The 16,823-nt window shown below is 53.4% G+C and overlaps 2 protein-coding genes across 3 annotated transcripts in view; both read left to right on the top strand.

The window, feature by feature from the left end:
• Positions 1 to 16,823, top strand: part of LOC129701937 (ETS-related transcription factor Elf-2-like) — a 145,234-nt gene that overhangs the window by 7,361 nt on the left and 121,050 nt on the right. The window lies entirely within an intron of this gene.
• LOC129701965 (uncharacterized) lies at positions 6,372 to 9,083 on the top strand. The gene is made up of 2 exons (XM_055643424.1): positions 6,372 to 6,843; positions 6,883 to 9,083. Exons 1-2 carry the CDS (start codon positions 6,610 to 6,612, stop codon positions 7,597 to 7,599), a joined length of 951 nt encoding a protein of 316 aa, XP_055499399.1. The 5' UTR covers positions 6,372 to 6,609; the 3' UTR covers positions 7,600 to 9,083.

Raw genomic sequence — 16,823 nt, 5'->3', positions numbered from 1 at the left:
TTCAGCAATGTGATTGTATTGTTGTAGAAGCTGTTCCTCATCCTACTAGTACGTGACCTGAGGCTCCTGTACCGCCTCCCTGATGGGAGGAGGGCAAACAGTCCATGGTTGGGGTGTGAGGGGTCTTTGATGATCTTCCCAGCCCGTCTCAGACACCGTTTTTGGCGGAGGGCATCCATGGCAGGGAGTGGGGCACCGATGATGTGCTGCGCGGTTTTCACCACCCGTTGTAGTGCCTTCCTGTCCGCAGCAGTGCAGCTGCTGTACCATATCGTGAAGCTTGTGGTCAGGATACTCTCTATGGTGCAGCGGTAAACGTTGGTCAGGATCCGGGGGGACAGGTGGGCTTTCTTGAGCCTCCTCGGAAAGTAAAGGCGCTGCTGTGCCTTTTTGATCAGCTTGGAGGTGTTGAGGGACCAGGACAAATCCTCCGAGATATGTACTCCGAGGAATTTATAGCTGGAGACGCGCTCCACCTCAGTCCCGTTTATATGGATGGGGGTATGACTGCATCCTCTGGTCTGCCTGAAGTCAACAATAATCTCCTTCGTCTTCTTGGAGTTGAGGACGAGGTTATTGTTGGCACACCAGGCTGTCAGGTGCTGGATCTCCTCCCTGTAGGCTGACTCATCGTTGTCGCTGATCAGTCCTACTACCGTGGTATCATCAGCAAACTTAATAATGGCGTTGGATCCATACATTGGGATGCAGTCGTGGGTGAAGAGGGAGTAGAGGAGAGGGCTCAGTGTTATAGTGGAGGAGGTGAGGTTATTGACCCTAACAGACTGTGGTCTGTTAGTGAGTCCAGTGTCCAGTTGCAGAGGGAGGTGGAGATGCCAAGTCCACTGAGTTTGGTGATCAAGCTGGCGGGGATGACGGTGTTAAAGGCAGAGCTGAAATCAATGAACAGCAGCCTGATGTAGGAGTTGTTGTAGTCCAGGTGGGTCAGGGCAGAGTGTAGGGCCGCCGATATGGCGTCCTCTGTAGACCTGTTGGCAGAGTAGGCCAACTGATGGGGGTCCAGTGTAGGGGGGAGGCAGGCTTTGAGGTGAGCCAAGATCAGCCGCTCAAAGCACTTAGCAATGACAGGGGTGAGTGCCACTGGGCGGAAATCGTTGAGACTCCCTGTAGCTGACTATTTGGGCACTGGCACGATGGTTGATGTCTTGAGGCAAGTGGGGACAACACCCTGGGCCAGTGAGAGATTGAAAATGTCGGCGAGGACTGGGGATAGTTGTCCAGCACATGCCCTAAGCACCCGGCCAGGGATGCCATCGGGGCCGGCAGCTTTGCGCTCATTCACCTTGCTCAGTGCATCTTGTACAGCAGAGTTGGAGAGGCTGAGAGGTTGTTCATTCGGGGGTGGAGCAACTTTAATGGCTGGGGTTTTGTTGTCCCGGTCAAAGCGAGCATAAAAGTGGTTTAGCTCGTCAGGGAGGGTGGCGTTGTCTGGGGGAGGGGTGTTAACTTTCTGGTAATCGGCAAGGGATTTGATTCCTTGCCACATGCGCCTAGGGTCAGAGTTGTTATGGAAATGGTCCTCAATCCGCCGTTTATGATTGAGTTTAGCAATCCTAATTCCCATTTTCAGATTGGCCCTGGATGAGCTGTATCCCTCAGCGTCGCCAGATCTGAAAGCGGCATCGCGAGCCTTCAGTAGGAGTCTGACCTCCCTGCTCATCCACGGCTTCTGGTTAGGGAAGGTCTTTATCTCTTTGTGGGTAGTGACATTATCGGTACAGAATTTTATGTAGTCCAGAACTGTTGAGGTGTACGAGTTGATGTCCACTTGTGAATTGAAGGTGGACTGAGTAGCAAAGAGACTCCAGTCTGTCTGCTGAAACTGCTCCTGTAAATCAGAGACAGCCCCCTCAGGCCAAACCTTCACTGTCCTCATGGTAGGTTTCACACGTCTGATCAGAGGTGTGTATTTGGGGAGCAGGAACAGGGAGAGGTGGTCAGACTGTCCAAGGTGGGGGAGGGGGAGGGCTTTGTAGGCTTCAGTAATATTAGTGTAAACTAAGTCCAGAACATTGTTTCCTCTGGTTGGGCAGGAAACATGCTGATGGAACCTGGGGAGTACAGTTTTAAGGTCGGAGTGGTTGAAATCACCCACAACAATAAATGCCCCCTCTGGGTGAGCAGATAGATGTTTGCTGATAGCAGCTTGCAGTTCTTCCATTGCTAGCCTGGCATTAGCGTCCGGGGGAACATAGACTGCAGTGATAACAGTCGATGTGAATTCCCTTGGTCAGCAGAGCAGTGACTACCAATCTTAACAATGTCCGTGCACCATGTGTTATTCACATAAATGCATAGTCCGCCGCCCTTGGTCTTACCGGAGTCCTCCACTGATCTGTCGGCCCTGAAGACAGTGCGTCCCTCCAGCTCAATGGCGTTGTCTGGGATGTTATCCTTGAGCCATGTTTCAGTGAATACCATGGCGTTGCAGTCGGCGATCCTTCTGTGTATGGTGATCCGCAGCCTTAGTTCGTCTATTTTACTCACCGGGGACCGGACATTCGCGAGGAAAATGCTGGGCAGAGCTGGGCAGAGAAACATTCAAATCTAATTATTAGAATATGAAAGGGGGAGGTCTCATAGATATAAACGTTGATTTTAAGTGCCAGGGAGGTGGTTAAAGTAATGAAGACTCCACATAGTCTTCATTACTTCTTTAGACTTCATTTATTTCAAATGCTCGCGCCTCAAAATATGACCATGTGTTCATAAGACATCGGAGCAGATTTAGACCATTCGGCTTGCAGAGCTTGCTCTGCCATTCAATCATTGCTGATGGATTTTTCCCTCTCAACCCCATCCTCCTGCCTTCTCCCCATAACCTTTGACACCCATAAAAATCAGGAACCTAGCAATTTCCACTTTATAAATACCCACTGACTTGGCTTCCACAGCCATACCTGACAATGAATTCCACAAATTCACCACCCTCTGGCTAAATAAATTCTTCCTCTTCTCCATTCTAAAGGTATGTCCATTTATCCTGAGGCTGTACCAGACTAGAGATGTAGTCTTATATGAAAAATACATCAACTATCCACTAAGTGGATAGTAAGAACATCCTTTCTACATCCACTGTGTCTTGGTCTTTCATCAAACGCTAAACTTCTGGAAAGGACAGTAGCGACACAACTTCAAGTCCACCTTCAAAACAATAACCTCGATGAACCATTTCAGTCCGGTTTTCGCCACAATCACAGCACTGAAACAGCCTTGGTAAAAATTACAAATGATCTCCTTCTCTCAGCTGACACCGGCCACTTATCCATCCTGATCCTTCTCGACCTCACAGCAGCCTTTGACACCATCTCCCACCCAATTGCTCCCCAATACCTCTCTGACCTGCTGCTACCATACACTTCGTTCCTCCTCAGCTGCAATTTTAACTGTCCCCACATTTAGACTCAGCACCATGGGTGCCAGAGCCTTCAGCTGCTCTGCCCCACGTCTCTGGAACACTTTCCCACCTCCCATCCGTCACCTGGACACTATCAATCAATTCAAATCACAACTCAAAACACACCTGTTTAGATTAGCATACCCGACATAACTTCCACCCTGATTTTAATGACTTAAAATGTTTTGTCTATTTTATTTTTGTTTTTTGTTTTTTGTTTTTAATCAACTTGATTTTAATATTGATAAATGTATTGTGATTTTATGTCCTGTAAGGTGTCCTTGGGTGTCCAGAAAGGCGCCAGCAAATAATATGCATTATTATTATTATTATTATTATTATAACGCTCTTCATACATAAACCCAATCATCCCAGTGATAATTACCGTAAACCTCCTGTGCACAATTGGTCTGTGGGGACGCTGCAAGCCGGCAGTCCTTGTTTTTTCCACTTTTTTTGTTTCTTTAGTATGTCTTAATGTATGTTTTTAATGTTTCTCGGTGTGTTGTGTGGGGGGGTAAAGGGGAAACCGCTTCGGTCGCCTCCTCCATGGAGAGGCGACTTTTTCCATGTCGCCTCCCCGGTGGCCTAACATCGAGGATCAGTGCGGCCTTTCCCAGAGACGTGCCCGGGGCTTCGGCTGCGGGCGCAGCATGGACTCTCGTCGCGGAGCGGGTGAGCCCTAGTCGGGGGTCGCCGGAGTGGAGCGCTCCAGCTGGCGCAGCGTCCGCAGCCTGGGCTTCCTCATTGGGGACCCCGGAGGAGAAGAGCTCCGACCGCCGGCCCGCAGCCAACTTCTACTGCGGGCACGGTGGGGACACCATCCGGAGCGGGGTCAGCTCCGACCGCCGGCCCTGCAGTCTACGGTGCTTCTGGGTGCAGCGGAGCGGGGACTTTAAATCTTCGACCACCGGCCTGCAGCCCACATCATCTTGAAGCCGCGGTCTCCGGTGGGGAGGCACCGATTCTGAACTTACCCTGTCTGCACATCTGGCCGCCCGCAGCGGCGACTGCGGAGGGTTGTGGTCCCGACCACGGGGGAAAATGGAGGAGGACTGACCAAATTTTGTGCCTTCCACCACAGTGATGAATGCTGTGGTGGATGTTTGTGTTAAATATTTTATTGTGTATTGTGTGTTCTTTTTTATTGTACCGCTGCTGGCAAATTCATTTCACTTGCCCTTTATGTGGTCGGTGAGGACGCTGCAAGCAGGCTGCCCTGCCAGCAGTGTGATAGTTTTTCCTACTTTTTTTGCTTTTTTAGTATGTCCCAATGTGTGTTTTTGGTGTTTCTCGGTGTGTCTTGTGTGGGGGGTGGTGTGCTGGGGTAAGGGGGAAAACCGCTTCGGTCACCTCCTCCACGGAGAGGCTACCTTTTCCGTGTCGCCTAACACAAAGGATCGGTGTGGCCTTTCTCGGAAATGCGCCCAGGGCTTCAGCAGCGGGCGCAGCATGGACTTTTTCATCGCGGAGCGGGCGAGCCCTTGCCGGATGGGAGCGCTCCGTTCGCTGGCCCGTGGCAACCTGAGGCCACAGTCTGCGGAGCTGCAGCTGGCACGGCGTCCGGAGCCTGGGATCCCTCGTTGCGGACCCCGGGGAAGAGATCCGGCCGCCGGCCTACTTCTAACCGTGGGAGCAGCGGGGACTTACCATCGCCGGAGATCCCTGGGGAGGAGCTCCGACTGCCGGCCCTGCGGTCTGCGGTGCTTCTAACTGCGGCGCGGCGGGGACCTTAGATCTTCGACCGCTGGCCTGTGGCCTAGACCATCTTGATGCCACATATGGAACCACCGATTCGGGACTTGCCTTTTCTGCACTTACCTTGTCTGCACACTTGATAACGCCAGCACATCTTTCCTCAGATATGGGGCCCAAAACGACTCTCAAATATGCCCTAATCAATGCTTTACAAAGCCTCAGCATTATTACATCCTTGCTTTTATATTTTAATTCTCTTGAAATGAATGTTAACATTGATTTACCTTCCATTACATCCTCCAGCATTGCATCCTTGCCTGGTGGATATGTTGATTTCTTCAGGTGCGTAAGTCTCCAGGAAGTTCAATACCTTCAGGTATAGGAGCATCCAGCATCTCAGCAAGTTAACAGTGCTGCGTTCTCATTACATTTCCTAATGAGGAGGGCGGCTTGGGCAGCTGCTTCAAAACGTGAAGCGCTGCACATGCAAGAAATCTGAAATGAATACAGAAAATTCTGAAAGCACTCTACAGGTCAGTCAGATATCTGTAACCTGAGAATTACCTGCATTCTCTGTTCTTATTTGAGCATCAGCTTCCTACTTTGTGTACATGGAGTGTATTTCTTGAAAATGTTTTCTGAAGAGCAATGTCTCTTCTTCTTGCGTATAGCGTGCACATCCTAAAGTTGTAGGACATCTTGTTCTATTTTATCTTATTTGATTGTGTACGCCGGGTTGTTTGCATTCGTCGAAACACGGTGGACCACGTGAAGGTTGCAATCTTCCACCCCAGGAGCAATGTCATAAATCAAAAAGGCTGAGCCAAGTGCATTGTGGGACTTCAGTTCATAAGCTCTTGGAGCAGAATTAGACCATTCGGCCCGTCGAGTCTACTCCGCCATTCAATCATGGCTGATCCATCTTTCCCTTCCAAACCCATTCTACTGCCATCTCCCCATCCCCCTGAGGCCCTTATTAATCACGAATCTGTCAATCTCCGCCTTAAAAATATCCATTGACTTGGTTTCAGTCGTTTGTGGCAATGAATTCCACAGATTCATTGCCCTCTGACGAAAGAAATTCTTCCTTATCTTCCTAAAGGTACGTCCTTTAATTCGGACGCTATGGCTACGGATCCTAGACTCTTCCACTAGTGGAAACATCCTCTCCACATCCACTCTATCCAGACCTTTCACTATTCGGTAAGTTTCAATGAGCTCCCCCCCCCCCCTCCCCTCATTCTTCTAAACTCCAGTGAGTACAGGCCCAATGTCTTCAAACGTTCATCGTATGTTAATCGGCTTTGCTAAGCGTCTCTAACGACATCCTCCTGGCAAACGACTCCGGTAATTATGTGGTTCTTGTCTTGCTGGACCTATCTGTCGCCTTCGACACTGTGGACCATGGAATATTAATTTCCCGATTACAGCAACAAGTGGGCATCTGTGGCAGTGCCCTGGGATGGTTCAGGTCCTATCTGGCAGATAGAACCATGCGTGTAAGCCTTGGTGGCTTTGAATCCTCCTCTGCTCCCTTGGCATATGGGGTTCCACAGGGCTCAATTTTAGGGCCCCTGCTTTTCTCCCTTTATCTACTTCTACTGGGCTCAATTTTAAGAAGGCATGGCATCTCCTTTCACTTTTACGCGGATGATAGCCAGTTGTATATGCCACTCAGGAAAGAAGATAATTATTCCCTAAAATCACTTCTGTCTTGTCTTGAGGACATTAAGTCCTGGATGGCCTTAAACTTTCTGGGACTTAACGAAAAAAAGACAGAAGTGATTTTGTTCGGCCCTAATGGCTGCCGTGAACCTCCCTCTGTTGACTTGGGTCCACTTGCAGTGTTCGTAAAGCCAACAGTTTTAAACCTGGGTTTTATGATGGACGGTGATTTTAAATTAGATAAACAAATAGGCGCAGTGGTTAAGTCCAGCTTCTTTCACCTAAGGAAGCTGGCAAAGGTGAAGCCCATTCTCGAGCGGCAGCATTTTGAAACAGTAATCCATGCCTTTATTTCATCTCGGCTGGATTACTGTAACGCGCTCTACTCTGGAGTCTCACGAGCTTCGTTGGCTCGTCTCCAGTTGGTCCAAAATGCTGCCGCTCGCCTTTTAACCGGAACTCGAAAGAGGGAGCACATTACGCCAATTTTGGCCTCCCTTCACTGGCTCCCAGTGCACTTTCGAGTTCATTTTAAAATTCTTTTATTTGTTTTTAAATCATTGAATGGCCTCGCCCCGCCTTACCTCTCTGAGCTGCTCCACCTATATGCTCCTACCCGGTGCCTCAGGTCAGCGGATCAGCTGCTCCTTGAGGTACCAAGGTCTAAGCGGAAGCTCAGAGGGGATAGAGCCTTTTCTGTTGCTGCCCCGGCACTCTGGAACACCTTGCCGCTGCAGATCAGACAGGCCCCTTCACTGTCCATCTTTAAATCCTCCCTAAAAACTCACTTTTATTCACTGGCTTTCGACACTGGCTGAGACATTGTTCCTGTTTTAGTGCTTTTAATGTCTTTTAATTTTTACTGTTTTTATAGTCCTGTCGTCTTAATGGTTTTAGTAGTTTGTAATAACTTTTTGTTGACTTCCCATGTACAGCACTTTGTGGTAACTGATGTTGTCTAAAAGCGCTTTATAAATAAAGTTATTATTATTATTAACACAATCATTCCTGGGATAATTCTCGTAAACCTCGTCTGGACCCTCTCCAACACCAGCACATCCTTTGCCATCTTCTGATTCATTGTAATTCTGCGCACAGGGGGGCACAGTTTGTTGTAGTGTGGAACAGCTTTGTAAATCGAAGACTTGTACTTCCAAGAGGAAAATGCCTCGTGTTATCTGTGAATTCAACACTGGCATATTAGCAGTTGCACTGATGCTGGAAAGTGTTCCCCAACTTGGGGACAGTGGTGATGGCACTGCTCTGCTGGTTGGATGGTGATGAAGAAATAACAGAGCCAACTAGAATGGCTCTTAATTGTGTTGCTATTCTCTGATTTTAAAGTGCTTTGGAATGTGTACATCAGTACTCCACCTGGTACGAAGGCAAGGGGAACTTATGAACCATCTGAACTCCGTGATGTGTAACCTCGTTGTGCCCTTCGATCATCAGTTCGGCTGTCAAGCTCCTACTAAGTCAGCCACTAAGACTGCTGGTACACAAAAATGCTGAAGAAACTCATCGGGTGCAGCAGCATCTATGGGGCGAAGGAAATAGGCAACGTTTCGGGCCGAAACGTTTCTTCAGACCCAAACTAAATTCTTAAACACTAAGACTGCTGTCTCCCTTTGTGTGCTCTGTCCTGCTTTTAGTTTTTTTTTTAGTTTTAGAGATACAGTTTTAGGGATGCAGTGCCCACCGAGTCCTGACAACCACTAACACTATCCTACACACACTAAGGACAATCTACACTTATACCAAGCCAATTAACCTTCATCCTGCACGTCTTTGGATTGTGGGAGGAAATCGAAGATCTTGGAGAAAACCCATGCGGTCACGGGGAGAACGTGCAAAACTCCGTACAGACAGCACCCGTAGTCGGGATCGAGCCCGGGTCTCTGGCGCTGTAATGCAGCAACTCTACCTCTGCACCACCATGCCACCCCTTAGCGAGACCATGCCAGTTTTTCCCGAGGAGTTGCAAACGGAATTGAATCTTACATCGACACCTAGAAGAGTGCAGCACAGGAATGGGCATTTCAGCCCACAATGTTTGTGCCGAACATGATGCCAAGTTAAACTGATCTCATCTGCCTGTACATGATCCATATCCCTCTACACTCTGCACTTCCGTGTGCCTATCCAAAAACTTATTTAATGCTACTATCATATCTGAATTCACCACCACCTCTGGCTGTGTGTTCCAGGCCCCACCACTCTGTGTAAAAAAAAAACTTTAAAAAAACTTGCCCCGCACATCTCCAAAAAACATTCTCTTCACTTTAAAGCTATGCTGTCTAGTGTTGGACATTTCCACCCTGGGGGAGAAAGCTTCTGGCTCTGCCTCTCATAATTTTGTACGGTATACTTTTATCAAGTATCCCCTCAACCTCCGTCGTTCCAGAGAAAACAATCCAAGTCTATCCAACGTCTCCCTGCAGCTGAAACCCTCTAATCTCGGCAGCATTGTGCACTCATTAGTGAGTGTCTCCTCTTTTGGTGACCTTGTTTTGGAAGGATTCTGACTGATGAAGTAGATGATTTCTTTCTTTAGTCAAAGGGTGGTGAATCTGTGGAATTCAGGGCTGTGGAGGCCAAGTCATTGGTTATTTTAAAGGTGCAGATTGACAGATTCTTGATTAATAAGGGTATCAAGTGTTATGAGGAGAAGGCATGAGATTGGGGGAGAGGAAATGATAGATTAGCCATGACTGAATGGCGAAGCAGACCTGACGGGCCGAATGGCCTAATTCAGCTCCCGCGGTCGGAGCTCTTCTTCTGGCGATCCTCGGCAAAGATCCCCGGCTCCGCGATGGTAAGTCCGCACTGCACCTGTAACTTGACGCTCCAGGCCGGTCTCCAGGAAAGGCAGCACCACTCCAGGTTGTTAGGCCGCAGGGGGGGACAGAGATGTGACACGGAGAAAATCGCAACTAAGTCGAAGTAAGTGACTGAAAAATAATTTCCCCCTATTTCCCCCCATTTCCCCCCCCCCCCCCCCCCCCCACCCCCCACATAAACTAACAAGAAACATCGAGACAAACTTTTAGAACAAATTTAAAATAATAAAAACAGTAGAACGGACACACAAACTCCCACGACGGTGGTGCCTCCAAACATTTTAAGCATACTCTCCTTGTCCTATAAGTGAGTTCGGTATTCCGAAAAACGCAATGAATCATGGGATTTGTCAAAGGTCACTCGCTATAAAGAAAAAGCAAATGAAGCGCTGGCTGCATAAACTGTATGTAAATTCTTATCTTTATTCATGATTTATGTGTAAAAATATATTTAATCTGAGGAACGGGGCTGCCAGGCAGCGGGAGAGCTGGGGCAGATGAGAGTGGGAGACGGAGAGACTGGACCGGTGGAGAGACATTCTTGGCAGCTGCAGATTGCAGCTGCATTCTCGGCACACAGACCCGCGCCTCATCCACCGCAAGTGCTGCCGGACTCCTCCGGACAGGGATGGGACACTCGGGAGGGGATGGGGTCGGCCCAGCAGCAACTCAACAGCATCCGCAGCGACGGAGAGCTGGGCCCGACCCCGACCACTGACAAAAGGCAAGCCTGCACACAACGCAGCACCACTGTTGCCGAGAATGTTTATAGCGAGTGACCTGGGCATATGCAGTCGGAATACCGAACTCACTTATTATAAATCTAAATCTGCAATGTGTAGTGCATATCCCCCACCCACAAAAAAAGAAACATAGGTTAGAACTACATTCCTTTGTAAAGATTCTCCAGGGAAAAATAAGTCCGATGGTCGGTGGGCAAATGCATGGTAGGTTTACTTGCCCTTGTTAACAGTTGGGGCAGAAATGTCATGCTCTGTGAAGTAAATAACTTTTCAGTTGTGTACTTGCTCGGGTTGTGGTAAAATTTGTCACCCTCAGTGATGCTATCATTTCTTAAGAAGTGCATCTCACTTAAAAGTGAAATGTGCACAGCTAGGTTGTCTATTCGATAGTAAATATAATGATCTTGAAAGCCTTTCCTGCTTATGATTGTCATTGAGGAGTTTTGACACGATCAAATAAAAATAAGATGATAACACCTCCCTTGCAGCCCAACAATTTATTTTAAAAATCTGTCTTGTTGAATAATTTTATTGACAGTGTAAAACTGATTTTTCACAGGTTCCCAACTTGAGTGTTGCGGTTTCCTGCACTGTTGTTTGGTCACTAAGTGATTAATTCACGGTGTATAGGTTGAAGAGTAAATGGTGCTGCCTGCGGCATCTATCTATCTATTATATATTAAAACTGTGTGTCTGTCTGTCTGTCTGCCTGCCTGCCTGCTTGTGTCTGCCAGATTCGACCTTTGATTCCTTGGTCTGCCAGCACTCCGTCATTAAACTCCATCTCCCCCCCCCCCCCTCCCCCACTCACTCACTCATTTTGTCGCCTCCTGCTGGCTGCTGACCAGCAATCATAATGGCTGCTGACGCCCACCTCTGCTCCAAAAACGCCGACATTTTTCCCTGCCACCGGTGCCCGGTCTGGCTCTGTCACGCTGCCTCAAGCCAAAAAACCCATCTTCAACCGCTGATTTTCTAGCAGTGGGGGAACAGCCAGCGCGACAGAGCCGACGTCTTAGAAGTGCCGAGGATGCGACGCCTCACACTCTCTAACCAGCTGTAGTGGGGGCCAAACCGGGGGTTTGGGATAGGGCCGTGACCCCCATATGGCCCCTATAAAGAAGCCGCCCCACGGCTGTCAGTCAGTCCCTCCCCTCCCCCCCCCTCCCCCTCCCCCCCCCCCTCCCCCCCTCTCCTCCCCCTCCCCCTCCCCCTCTCTCTCTCTCTCCCACCCTCTCCCCCTCTCTCCCTCTCTCTCCCCCTCTCTCTCTCTCTGCCCCTCACACCCCCTCCCCCCCCAGAAAACAGACTTTCATGGTCAGGTCAACACCTCTGCACTTACTACAACTCGGAATTGGAAATGGTGCCAAACCGGTGACTCTGTATACCAGGGTTCTACTCTGTCTCTCCCCTCTCTCACTGCCCTCTCTCTCCATCGGCCGGCCCTCTGCTGCATTTGATCGTTCGCTCCGCTCGCACCAGCATGGTCGCCCACTCGTTAGACACCGCAAATCAGAAACCTCAGCTCCAAAAGGCAGGAAGCTTCCCTGCCTCTGTGCCTCTCTCTGTGTGCCTCCGTGTCCCCACGCCTGCCCGCCCGCTCCAACACTCCCCGTTGTTCAAATTGCGCAGAAATATAGCCGCTTAGCCCCTATAGGATCTTTGGAGAGAATGAGCGTTCACAGCCCGCGGCAGGAGCCTCCCCAACAGGCGCCGGACACGGGCAAGGATGTGGACGGGCGTGGACCCCGAGCAAGGCTGTGGCGGGTGGGCTTCTGCAGACCTTTCGATATTTCTGAGCTGCAATCCATCTCTCTTCCCTCCCCCCTCTCTCTCTCTCCCCCTCCTTCTCTCTCTCTCTCCCCTACCCCCCCTGCCCTCGCCTAAACACCCTTCCCCCCTCCGCACCCTTCGTGTCAGATTCCATTTTCAGATTTTTGGACTTTTGATTCCTTGGTCCGCCAAAACCACACGAAAAAATTCCGAGATATTTTCCATTTCGGTAGAGATTTCACTTTTACATTCTCAAATCCACCCCTCATTAAATTTCGTCGAGTTTATGTAAACATTTTTTAAATAAAATCCTTCTCCGCCCCCCCCCCCCAATTTTTTTTTCTAAATGTTAAAACAAACCCAGTTCTCACCCATAGAATGTTGGTGAACGTTCCATCATGTGATGTCACAATGCCCGATGCTCATAGATGTCCAATCGGAATGGATTCATTTACATATGCCTTTGCTCCAGTCCCGGCCCCTCCCCCCCACCCCGCAGCCTGTGTCGAAGCGCGAGATCACGTGTGGGAATAGAGAAAGAGGATTGGGGGTGATAGGAATGGGGAATAGATGGACTGCCCCTACCTCTCCCCCTCCCACTCTCCCTCCACACTCTTTCCCCCTCCCTCCCCAATCCCCATCTCCCTCCCCCATCCCTCCCTCCTCCACACCTCTCTCCCCCTCCTCCTCCCCACCTCTCTCTCCTCCCCCTCCCCACCTCTCTCTCCCTCCCCCCCCCTCCCCCCCCCCCTCCCTCCTCTCTTCCGCCCCCTCTCCATCTCCCTCTCCTCACCCCTCTCCCTCTCCTCCCCTCCTCCTCCCACCCCATCCCTTTCTCCCCATCCCCCTTCCCTCTCCCCTACCCCATTTCCTTCAACCCCCACCCCACTCCCCCTCCCTCCACCTCTTCCCCCTCTCTTTTCCCCTACCCCATTTCCTCTGCCCCCTCCCCCCCCACCACTCAACCCTCTCCCCTCCCCTCTCTCCCCTCCCCTCCCCCACCCCTCTCCATCTCCCTTTCCTCCCCGCTCTCCCTCTCCCTCTCCTCACCGCTCTCCTCCCCATCTCCTCCCAGCCCCATCCCCTCTATCCCCCACCCCCTTCCCTCTCTCTTCCCCCCCCCCTTCCCCCCTACCCCTCTGTCCCTCTTCCACCACTCTCCCCCCTACCCCTCTCCCCCTCCCTGCCCACTCTTCCCCTCTCTTCTCTCCCCCCACCCCTCTTCCCCTCCCTCCACACGCTTCCCCCCCTCCATCCCCACTCTTCCCTCCCCTACCCCCCCCATCTCCTCCCTCCCCCCCCCCCCACCCTCCCCCCTCCTCTCCCCCTCCCCATCCCTCTCTCCCCCCCTCCCCCACTCCTCTCTCCTCTCCTCCCCCTCTCCATCTCCCTGTCCTTACCCCTCTCCCTCACTCCCCACCCCCTCCCCCCTCCCCCTTCCCCACTCTTTCCCCTCCCTCCACAATCCCCCTCTCTCCTCTCCTCCCCCTTCCCCCCCTCCCCCTCCCCTCCCCTCTCCCCCTCCCCTCCTCCTCTCCCCCCCCTCTCTCCCTCCTCCTCCCTCCCTCCCCCCTCTTCCCTCCCCCTCCCCCCCCCCCCCTCCTCCCTCCACCCGCCCCCTTCCTCTCCTCCCCTCCCCCCCCCCTCCCCTTCCCCCTCTCCCCCCCCCTTCCTCTCCACCCTCCCCCCCCTCTTCCCCCCCCTCCCCTCCTCTTTCCCTCTCCTCCCCCCCCCCCCAACCTCTCTCCCCCCCCCTCCCCCCCCCCCTCTTCCACCCCTCCCCCTACCCCTCTCCCCCCCCTCTCCCCCTCTACCCCTCTCCCCCCCCTCTCCCCCTCCCTCTTCCCCTCCCCCCTCTCCCCTCCCTCCCCCCTCCCCCCTCCCACTCCCCCCCTCCCTCCCCCTTCCCCCGCCTCCCTCTCTCTCCCCCCCCTCCCACCCTCTCCCCCTCTCCTCTCCCTCTCCCTCCCCCCTCCCCTCCTCCCCCTCCCCCCCTCTCCTCCCTCCCTCCCCTCCCTCCCTCCCTCCCTCTCTCTCCCCTCCCTCCCCTCTCCCCCTCCCCCTCTCTCCCTCTCCCCCTCTACCACTCTCCCTCTTCTACCACTACCCCCCTCCCTCTCTCCCACTTACACCTCTCCCCCTCCCTCCCCACTCTTCCACTTCTCTCCCCCCATCCCTCACCCCTTCCCATCTCCTCTGCCTGCCACCCGTCTCTCCCTCCCCCCCTTCCCTTCCCTCTCCCTCCCCACTTCCCCCCCCCCCCACCTCTCCGCTCTCCCCCTCCCTCCACACTCTCTCTTCCCCCTCTCTCCCCCCCCCCCCCCTCCCTCCACATTTTCCCCCCCTCCCCTCCTCCTCCCCTCCCCCCCATCCTCCCCTTCCTCTCTCCCCTCCTCTCCCCACCCTCCCCCCCCCTCTCTCCCCCTTCCCCCCCCCTTTTCCCCCTTCCCCCACCCTCTCTCACCCCCCCACATCCCCCCACCCCTCTCTCCTCCTCCCCCTTCCCCCCTCTCACCCCTCTCTCTCCTCATCACACTCCCTCCTCTCCTCCCACCCCCAACCGCCACTCTCCTCCCCCCTATCCCTCTCGCACTCTTCCACCACTCCCCCTACTCCTCTTCCTCACTCCCCCTGCCCCACACCTCTCTCTGCCTCTCTCCCTACCCCTCTCCCCTCCCCCCAGTCCCTCTCTCCACCTCTGCCCCATCCCTCTCACATCCCCTCCCCCACCCCTGTTCCCCCCCCCCCCCCCCCCCAACCGTTCCTTCATCGACGCAGTTAACCGCTCCCTAACCTCACAGCTGGAAGCCATGGTAAAGTGAACCATTAATTTACATGCTGCATTTACACTGTATGATCACCCGAGATCCGAACACGTCTGACCTTAGCGGCTCCTGTCAACTTCAAATGGCTGCTGTCCAGCTCTCCCGCGCGCAGCGCCTCTTGCAACGGCTGCGGGCGGCGCGAGGCCGAGTTACGTCAACCCTCCCCCCCCCCCCCCCCCTCTCTCCTCTCTTCCCCCACTCCCCCCTACCCCACCTCCCCCCTCCCTCCCCTCTCTTCCCCCCCCCCCCTCCCCCCCCCCCCCCCCCTCCCTCCCTCCCCACTCTTCCACTTCTGTCCCCCCTTCCCCCACCCCTCTCCCCCTCCCCAACCCTCTCCCTTCCTCAATCTTATCCTCCCCCCTCCCTCACCACTCTTCCCTCCCCTCTCCCCCCTACACCTCTCCCCCCTCCCTCCCCTCTATTCCCCCTCCCCTACCACTCTCCCCCCCTCCCTCCACACTTCCCCCTCTCTCCCCTTCCCCCTCTCCCTCCTCCTTCCCCTCCCCCTCCCCACCCCCCCCCCCCCCCTCTCTCACTCCCTCCCCCACCCCCTCTCTCCCACCCACCTCCTCGCCTTCTCCCTCTCCTCCCCCTCTCTCTCCTCTCCATCTCCCTCTCTCCTCACCCCTCTCCTGCCTCCCCCACCCGTCTTCACCCCATCTCCCCCTCTCGCCCCTTCCCTCTCTTGCACGACTCCCTGCTACCCCTATCCCCCTTACTTCCCACTCTTCCCCTACCTACCCCCCCACCTCTCTCACTCCTCTTCCCCACCCCCCTCTCTCTCCCCCTCCCTTTCGCCCTACCCCTCTCCTCCCCCCCTTCCCATCATCCCCCTCTCACCACCTCTCTCCATCTTCCCGCTCCTCTAACATCCCCTCCCCTACCCCTTTTCCCGCCCTCCCCGCTCTCCTCCTCCACTCCCCACTCTTCCCTTCCCCCCCCCATCCCCCTCTCCCCTTTCCCCACTCTCCTCTCCCTACCCAATCTCTCCCCTTTCCTCCTCTCTCTCTCCCCACCCCGTCTCCCCCCACCTGTGTGTTTCGGGGGTGGTGAGTGTGATGCCGCAGTCAGCCCCCCCCCCCCCCCCCCACAAACATGCGTTGGGGAAACAGACCCGACGGGTCTGTACTTGGTCTAGTATACTTTTTTAAAATTCTGTGTGCGTGTGTGTGCGGGTATCGGCATTTTGCCTTTGAAACGTATGCCCTCGAAAACCAGTCGCAAAAACACGGAGATTTTTACTATTGCGATAGTGATTTAACTTACGAATTCACAGATCCACTCCTCATTAAATTTGGTCATTTATCTCTGCACATTTTTGATAAAATTCTTCACAAAACTTACTGTTTCGTTTAAATCAGACCGCTGCCCGGCTGTGGCAGCTGCGGACGTCACAATGCCCTTGCTCGAGGTACCTTTGCTGTGAACGCTAGCTCCTGGGCGAACGCGTCTTGCCTTAGCGGCTTTAAAGGGCTCTTGTCAGCTGGCAGTTATCAACGGCTGCGGGCGTCGCAAGGCCGTGTTTTACGTCAACACCCCCCCCCCCCCCCCCCCCCCCCCCCCCCCCCCCCCCCCCCCGACGTGCGCTGGCATTGGGCTCTCTGACACCTCCCTGTTTTGTGTTCCTCTCTGTGAACGAGCAATTCGGCAGAACTAGAGGACAGGCGAGATCCTGGGGAGGTGAAGAGGGAGTAGGGAGGGAGAGGGGGGAATGGGGGAGGTGAGGAGGGGAATGTGGGAATAGAGGGAGAGGAATGGGGGTGATAGGGAGTGGGGAATAGATGGACTACCTTACCCCTCCTCCCCCCTCCCTCCCTCCCACACTCTTCCCCCTCTCTCTCTCCGCTACCCCATCTCCCCC

Source organism: Leucoraja erinacea, chromosome 1 (assembly GCF_028641065.1).
Source record: "Leucoraja erinacea ecotype New England chromosome 1, Leri_hhj_1, whole genome shotgun sequence".
Taxonomy (NCBI): domain Eukaryota; kingdom Metazoa; phylum Chordata; class Chondrichthyes; order Rajiformes; family Rajidae; genus Leucoraja; species Leucoraja erinaceus.
The sequence above is the reverse complement of the archived record's forward strand: the minus strand, read 5'-3'. Positions and strand labels throughout refer to the sequence as shown.